Source organism: Neopelma chrysocephalum, unplaced genomic scaffold (genome assembly GCF_003984885.1).
Source record: "Neopelma chrysocephalum unplaced genomic scaffold, ASM398488v2 Primary Assembly neopelma1_119, whole genome shotgun sequence".
Classification (NCBI taxonomy): domain Eukaryota; kingdom Metazoa; phylum Chordata; class Aves; order Passeriformes; family Pipridae; genus Neopelma; species Neopelma chrysocephalum.
The window spans coordinates 1,311,887-1,320,106 of NW_020897781.1; the positions used below are offsets into that span (position 1 = coordinate 1,311,887).

An 8,220-nucleotide genomic window follows, 5' to 3' on the forward strand; every position below is an offset into this window, starting at 1 on the left:
AAAGGAAATCACAGAGACCACATCCAGCCTGCTCGTCGGTGTTTAATTCCTTCAAAGCCATTAGTGCCTCTCCCCCGAGTGCCTCGTACTGGAAGGTGCTGCTGCCTCCCACAGTGCCTGGAAATCCGCTTTTTATTTCCCCGACTGAACGTATTTCATAGCCAGACTAAATCCAGTTGCTCTTGTACCAGGGATGCTCCAGGATTTCCCCCTCCTTCCCAGCCCCATTGGAGCATGACCACAGTCCCACTTGCTCTTGCTTTGTCAGGCTGCAGCAGCCAATTCCTGAGCTCCCTCTCAGAAAACATCCCGGCAACACACGTCTCTTCTCCCTTGGATTCATTCCCTTCAATGTGGGCGACCAGCAGTGGGGATGGTGTCTGAGGGGTGGGTGCGTCACCAGCCTTTCTGCGCAGCAGAAATCCTTCCCGATGCCACTGGAAACACTGCGACATCCCAGGATGGTGGGCTCATGATGAAACGATGTTTCTCATATCTCGCTTGTGTCAGCAGCTTGTTACTCTTGCGTTACAGCTGAACACTCCTGGATCCTTTCCTCTCTCTTGCCTCATTTCCCAGCGCCAGGCTCCAGAACAGAGCAGACAGGGTTGTTATCAGTCCCAGCTCTGCTGCTGCCTTTCACTCTCTTTATGACACTCTTATGGTAGAAAGCAGCAGCTCTCCCAGTGTGATATCCTTGGGCTCCATCTGGCTCCACCACAGGGAGGGTTCTTGAAGAAGGGGTTTCCCTGCAATGCCCCAGGGAGAAGGTACAACCCTACAGCTGACCAGAGTTGTCCCTGTATTACCTTTCAGTCCAAATGTCCCCGAGATGGACGGCTGCTCCCCCGTAAACTTCTTAGGAGTTTTCTGTTTCCTTCCTGACTCAAAAGAGAGAAGCAGAGAGAGAGATTTGGTCAAATAACTGTACTGCCAGGGGGATTCATCAGTCCTGGGGCATGGAGTGAGCACACACTCTGTGTCAGGAGTGGATCAGGATGAAGCACTCACCCACCAAACACCAACAGGTTGCTGCTTCCCACCCCCCAAAACCAGGATAAATGTGTTATTTAGGGTTAGTTCAATGAGTGGAAGTGGTGGCTCTGTCTAGTGCTGAAAGCCACACAGTTTCCACACCTCAGCAGCCACAGTGGCTGTGGTGGTTTGCTTTGGTGCTGCAAGCACTGGAACCCCATGACGTGATGGGGACAATCATGGCCCTGTCTGCCAGCTCTGCAGTGGCCATGTACAGAGTGAGCTTCCTCACCCTGTTCCAACCCTTCAAGGAAAATGGGTTTACCAGAACCATCCTGCTTTAACCTGCCACACTCAGTGAGGACAGACAGGTTGACATGGCAGCCAGGAATCCGATCCATTTCCAGTCTTACAGGTCCTATAGGAATAATCTCTACCACAGCTACAACCAGGTTTCAACTCCCAGTAAAGCTGCAGGAAACTGGGGCAGAGGTGGGGGGAAACTATCAGGATGTTAAATCAAGACTTGGATCTCTCTTGGATTCAGAGAGACACTTGCAGCAGCATTGGCAGGAGCAGAGCCCCTTCCTGTGGGACACTTCTTTGGGCTCCTGAGCCAGCGTAGCCCCGGGCTCTAATCTTACTGTGCTTCATCCTCTCAGGGTCTTCCTCCTGCAGCGAGGCCTGGCTGCCCCGCTGCTGCCCGGCGTCCTTCCCGCTCGAGGACTTGGCCGTGGGGGTGGCGGCCGCCATCGCCTCGGCCGCGGCGATCTGGAACTCCTTGCTCTCCCGGCTCTCCGCCAGGCACTCGCCATTCTCCGTGTGCTCCTGGGCCACAGCTTTTTCCGTCTTTGGCTGTTTGGGATGGATGGTGGGGCAAGCTGAACTCTCAGCAGCTCTAGGGCAAAGCACAGAGGGCTTGTTTAAAGAGGGGTTGTTAGACAAGTGTCTTGACACCTCTCCCCCCTCACCAGCCCACATAATAGGAACGGAGGCAGGCACATTCCCCTTCTCCCAGCCATCCCTATGCCACTGCCATGCAGCCCAGCCACAGCCTGGCACCTTTTCTTTCCACTGCTCTTCCCAATGGCCTTGGGCACTTTGTTTTCTGCTTTGCTGGTTGGCACTGGCCGGTCCAAGTGATTCCAGAGCCGATGCTTTTCCAGCTGGGTTTTGGAGGTGAAGGCAGCTTCACAGTACGAGCATGAGTACGTCAGCTTCTCCGAGATCGCACCCTGCGCAGAGCAAGGAGAGGCAGGTGAGCACGGGTGTTAGACCATAAAAGAGACAGGCTTTTTCTGGCATGGGCACAAACACAAACCCTGTGTAATACCTTTCTGCCCCTCCAAACAGTTATGAAGGGTCCACAGTCCCCCTGGGCCAGACCTCACGCTGAGCTGCAGGGACCCCAGTCCCTCTTGTACATACCTCACGAACTGCTCCTGGCCCACCTCTGCCCTCCCCACTTCCCCATTTTAACCTCATGTTTCTCCTGGGTTTTAAGGCCTGAGAGTGGCTTTGGCCTGCAGATGGTAATGGAAGAGCTGGCCACTGGAAAGGACAGGCAGTTCTCCGGTCTCCTTACCCCTTGGCAGCGCTGATAGTGGTACTTCAAGCCATAAATGCTGGGGAACTCCAGCCAGCAGCCTGAATTGGGACATTTCACCCTGGAGTGGGCTTTGAATTCATCCTTCCACTGATTCATCAGGGGGAGCTGGGAACAGGAGAGACAAGAGACAGCTGAGTTCAGAGCACCCTGTGCCCGGCTGTGTACCAGTGTATCCCAGGGGGGCCTGGAGGGCACACGGGACCACTGACCATTCACGTCCAATCCCTTCCCACAACACAGCCACAAAGTGGACCCAGAGGTGTGTTTCAGTGCAGTGATGCTCCCAGTGAGAGGTGCTGGGATAGATGCTGCAGGCTCTACAGGCTAATGATTCCTCCCAGGGATTTACCTTGCTGTGCCTCCCAGAGCACACACACACTCCCTGCCAGGCTGGGGAATAAATCAGGCCTGAAGTCGCCCGGGTGATTTAATCACCCCACATTTCATCTAGTCCGTAAATCACCCCATGCCCGTGCTCTCATGACAAACTGCTCTGTGTTGTCCATGCTAACGGGCAGGAATTAAACTGCACAACCCTGCAGGGAATAAATCACCCCTTTGCCATTGCTGTTGGATCATTAGCCAAATCTGACATGGCTGAGAGGATGTGGCTCATCTGGGCATGGCCCTGGGAAGGTGAGGCTGGAGGGAAGTACGATTCCCTAACCAGCATTTTGGAGGATGCCTGCATGGAGGGGTTGAGGGGCCAAGATCTCGCTCAGCCCAAGACAAGGCTGCTCTGAAGATTAAACCACCAGGAAGGCAGGTTCAACCCCAGAGTGGGGCTGGCTGGAGCATGCGGTGCAGGGCAAGTCAGAGGGAGTGAAGCAGGGAGGGCACTGGGGTGGGGAGGGGTCTTACAGGGATGTCTTTCAGTGCCTGATTCTCGGCCTTGGGTCGTCCTTTCTTCCTGCCTTCAGTTTTGTCACTGGTCGCATTTTCTGCAAGCAGACGGAGCACACATCACCAGCTGTGCTGGAGGAGCTGCTGTCCTGGCAATCCTGGTGCCCAGCCCCAGCCTCCCACTGCCCGCCCGGCTCCCTCAGCTCTGGGCTGCCACTCCCTGCCCTGGCAAGGATGGAGATTCCCCTCTGGAAGGCAAGGCCAGCTCCTCTGCGACTGAAGTGCTGATAAGATGTGGCGCAGGGAAAAACGCTCTCCTGAACACAGGCGTGTTCTTGCTGCGGACAGCTGGAGTTCATTCCCCTTAGCAATAAATTATCCTCCTCTGCTAGTAATTACGGCTTCAATCCCCTCAAGGTAAGAGTGGCATCTGGGAAACATTTAGGGGACATGCGTTTCCCCACAAGGCCACTGATTTTGGGAGCCTGGTCCGAGATACATCGCTGGGGTCCAACCCTCTCCTGCGGTGCAGGCACCCCTCGGTGTCTGGGGCTGCTGTTAGCAAGGTAAAGGCAGTGAGAGCCTCTTGCAGAGGGGATCTGCCCAGAATAAATGGACAGAAGAAAAAAAATCTCCTTGAGCCTGGAGATTCCTGGATAGAGAAATCAGCCATCCATCAGCATGACAGCCCTCAGCGTGAGGGTCCCCCGGGGCTCGTACGCTCGCAAGCCTCCATCCCGGGGGCCGCGACACAGGAGGCAGCAGATGGTCTGAACTCATTTAAGCCTTTCCATCCTTTGATGTAACACTTAGCTACCAACACGATAAATAGGCGGCGAGACACCCATCTCGTTAAGCCAGACACACGCCTCTCCAAAGGGAGAGACCACCTCCATTCCTCCCCTCCCGCTCCCAAGGACCAGCTCCCTGCAGATCCCAGGGTCTGGGGCTTTTTTGGCCAGCACAGCTCTTGCTGGTGGGTCAAAGTGAGAAACAGAGACACCCCAAGACCCAGTGCACCCACACCCCCTTGTTTTGGCAGCCACTCCCCAACCCCTGCCACTGGGTTCATCCCCTCCGCCCCATCTGCCTCCATAGAAAGCACAAACCAGTTCCTTACCCAGCTTGGGCAGCTCTGCCGGTGGGTTTATCCTTGTCTCCGTCCTGCTTTCTTTGCTGGCAGCAGGTTTGTTAGAGGCTGCAGTTTTCCTTCCACCTTTGCAGGTATAGGAATCCGCCATCTCTGAAAGAAGCAGGGGAGGCGTTAAAATTCACTCCTCGGAGCCGGGAACAACACATGGTGAAAGCAAGGAGAGCTGCTGGGGAGGGAGGGAAACAAGCAAACTATCACGCAGTTTGAAGATTCCCACAAAGAGAAGAAACGGGACGTGCTTCTGAGTATTTGTTCTACGGTCAAGGAACGCCACAGACATGGCTGGAAAGCTGCTTTCATTACAGCCTGGCTTCCCCTCCACGTACAACAGCAAAGACTTTATTAAAAATTATGGGCTGACTTTGCCCAGAGAAGTAGTGAATAAATGGCTTTCCCTCTTCGTTTATTTCTCTGCTTTCATTTAAGACACCAAAAGCAAAAAAAAAAATAGTGAGTTTTAATGAACAGATGTAGTGATAAATTTCCAATTTTCCTTATTAATGGGAAACCGTTATAAACGGAGAATTGTTAATGTTATCTGAATTTTCTGTATTAATAATTCAATTTCGCTTCTCTATAAATAATGAACATCAGGAATTATCGCAGAAGGCCCACTCTCGCTCCTGAAGGAAGCAGCAGCAAGACACCCCTCCGTTTGGTGGTGCCAGGAAGAAGCCCATGGAATGACTGCCTTTGTCTCTGGCTTCAAGTTCTTTCTTCCCTTCCCAACAGCACAAGCAAAGACATGTCAGAGGATGGGGGCTGCACTGGGAGACGCCACATAAGGATTTGGGGGAAAAAAGTCCTTCACACCTTCACAATGAGAGCATCAGCTCCTTGGGAAGCGATTGCCCAGACCACTGCAGCCTTGATACCCTGGCTGGGACGTGATGCTGAGACGCTCACCCACAGGCTTTTTCAAAACATGGATTTGAGTCGTCACTCCCAGTTCCTCCCACAAGATCATGTTCAGCGTCATTTAACTCAACAGAGTTGATTCCCAGAGCATCCAGACTCATTCCACCTGTTCTCATGCCCAGAGGAATAGCGGAGCACCTCCTGCATAGCCAGGTTGCCAGCCATGCCACCAACAAGTGGGACATGAGGGTCCAGCAGCTCTTTCTGAGGTGCCCCCAGGGACTTTCTGTGTGGGATCAGGGACTGCACAATCGCATGCATCCCACATGCTCTGAGAAGAACTGGCAAAAGCTCAGCTGGTGACACGTATGTGGTTGGTTGCATGGACACAAAGGTTAATCCGATCAAGTGAGAAATTCCAGCCTTGGCAACAGGTTCTGTGGCATTTGGTGCTGAACATGGGCATCGTTGATTCAGCTAATTTGGGCTCTTTCAGTGGGAGAGCTGGGAAGGAGCTGCAGCCTGAGTGCCAGCGGCTCATTCCTGGAGCAGGCAAAGAGAGGGTTCCCTGCAGCCCCTTCCCAAATCCTTGCTCCACTCCTACTAATGTGGACACTGCTATTGTTCCCAGTTCTCCAGGGATAAATGTGTCAGTCCCCTTCCTTCCCATGCTGCCTCCTGGCACCTCTGAGCAATCCTTTATCAAGTTGCTCAAAGAAAAAAGGGGAAAAAAAGAGACTCACAAAAGACCAGAGAACTGAAAGCTGAAGACAAGATCTCTGTGCTCAAAACAGGTGAAAACCGAGGGGAAACCTGCAGAGCTGACACCTTTATGCATCCAGGGACACCTTTATCCTAGTGCCAAAATGCAGTGGGTGACGGAGCACAAAACCTCCGTGCCCACCTTGCTGGGCAGCTCAAGGTGATGTGCAAGATGTGACGGGCAGGGCAGACCCTGCTGATGGCCCACCTCCTGCACCCCAAACACCCCGTGGCACCACACACCACTGAGCATCACACCAACACTCCCTTCCCAAAACGTCCAAAGTGCCCAGCTCAGCCCGGCTCCAGCAGCTGGACACTTCTCATTCCCCTTAAAACATCCATCCCCTCAAAGAGACCCTCTCTGCCCAGCTTAAGGGGTTCTGAATATTTTGTTTTTCCACACCAAATACTTCTTTGATTTTTTCCCCTTCTTGTTTTTGATTAAATGAAAAATAAAAATCCTATAAACCATTTAGCAAGAGCCAAACTCTGCTGCCCGGCCACCGATACAACCCCAGGGATCACAGAGGAATTGTCCCAGAGTAAGAGAGCAAAAATCAGCAAAAGCCATTGTGGTTTTTTTTTGTAATATCCAAACTTCTCACTCATTTTTGAGTAATACACAGTGAAATGGCCAACAGCCGATGCCCTTCCATGCTTTCCTTAAGGTTTTTCTCACCAAAAGTGAGAACCCTTTTGCTGGTAATGGGAAGAGAAGGTATTGGCACATCCTAGCCATTAGCAGGGCTGGGATATGGTGCGGGAAGACTGGGACTGGTAGCATCTTACGAAGCCTCCAGCTCTTTTTAGGTAACTTTTTAGAAGTTTGTGGCAATATTTTTGAAGCATCCCAATCCAGTTCCACATAAAAAACCCTCTGTCAACACAGAAGCCAGCGCAGGATGAGTAGAGGTCAAGTTGACACTGCTGGGAGCAAGGGTGAGGAGGAAACCCATGGCTGTGGGAAGGGGGAGTGAAGTCTGGGAACCAAAGGCACTGTTCCAAAGCCACCAGCAGCCCAGCCTGGCCGGCACAGCCATAAGCTTCTCTGTGGGATGTGAGAAGGGACAGCCACATCCCAGCCAGTGGCAGTCCCAACAGGCTTTTTCCTACTGTGACAAATCCCTCCTGCAGAGCTGTCAGGCTTTGAGGGCTGGGCACAGCCTGAAAATTGGGTATAAAGCAGGAAAGCGGAAATAATTCCATGTAGAAATGCCTGCCTTTGGATCAGGCCCACAGGAGCATGCACGCAGCCAGGGATGGCTGTGATCCTCTCACAGTCCCACGACATCCTTATGGCTGCCAGGGGGAACGTCACCCACGAGTCCTGACCGCAAGTTCTCCTGCCGGGACTCCCGCCCCAGTCCCATCCCCACAGAGGCACCGTGCCATGCACCAACCACCTGGTCACCCATCGGTCCACTCCACTTATTATCAATAATTTACCAACAGCTCCAGTGCAGACAAGGGAGCTGCTGCCCCGGCACAAGCCATGTGCCAGCAGAGATGCAATGAGGCCAGCGCAGGCAACGGATGCCAAAGGGCACTGCCATTCCTGTTGCTGTCAGAGGAGCTGTGATCTCTCCCATGAACTCCAGGCAGAACTGGAGTCGCTGGGAAAAACTTCCAGGGAACAAAGACAAGGAAGCGGTGGGAGAGGCTTCCTAGGGAGGGAGCGGAATCACCCTTGCTGGAGGTTTCCCCGGGAGGGAAGCACGTGGCAGGTGAAGCCCTGCGAGCCGCTGCCTCCCTGGGCACGGCTGACGGCCGGGCAGCTCCGGAGGGACACGGTGCATCCCATCCCCATCACCCACACCGACGGACACCCCGAGGCTCTCCAGAAGGGAATCGCCTCACCCGCAGCCGCCACTCCTGCCGCACATGGCTGCGACCAGGCGCAGACGAGGCTTTTTGAGCGTATAAAGTTTCTGTTCGAGGCACGTTATCCCATCCGTCTCCTCTGCGTCCCCGGGCACTGACACGAAGGGAAAAGAACCCGCACGTGCCTGGCAGACAA

General features: G+C 53.6%; 1 protein-coding gene across 4 annotated transcripts in view; it reads right to left on the reverse strand.

The window, feature by feature from the left end:
• Positions 1–7,941, reverse strand: part of ZNF512B (zinc finger protein 512B) — a 29,349-nt gene extending 21,408 nt beyond the window's left edge. For 2 of the 4 annotated variants that reach the window (XM_027697301.1, XM_027697299.1), the window contains exons 1-6: positions 4,548–7,939; positions 3,446–3,525; positions 2,561–2,689; positions 2,038–2,210; positions 1,620–1,873; positions 810–881 (exon numbers count right to left, since the gene is read on the reverse strand). In XM_027697301.1, the coding sequence (XP_027553102.1) occupies positions 810–881; positions 1,620–1,873; positions 2,038–2,210; positions 2,561–2,689; positions 3,446–3,525; positions 4,548–4,668 (829 nt within the window). In that variant the 5' untranslated portion in view covers positions 4,669–7,939. Of the gene's footprint in view, positions 1–809; positions 888–1,619; positions 1,874–2,037; positions 2,211–2,560; positions 2,690–3,445; positions 3,526–4,547 lie in introns of all 4 variants that reach the window. The other 2 variants (XM_027697297.1, XM_027697300.1) reach the window with 2 other exon arrangements.
• Between the last annotated feature and the right edge of the window lie 279 nt (positions 7,942–8,220).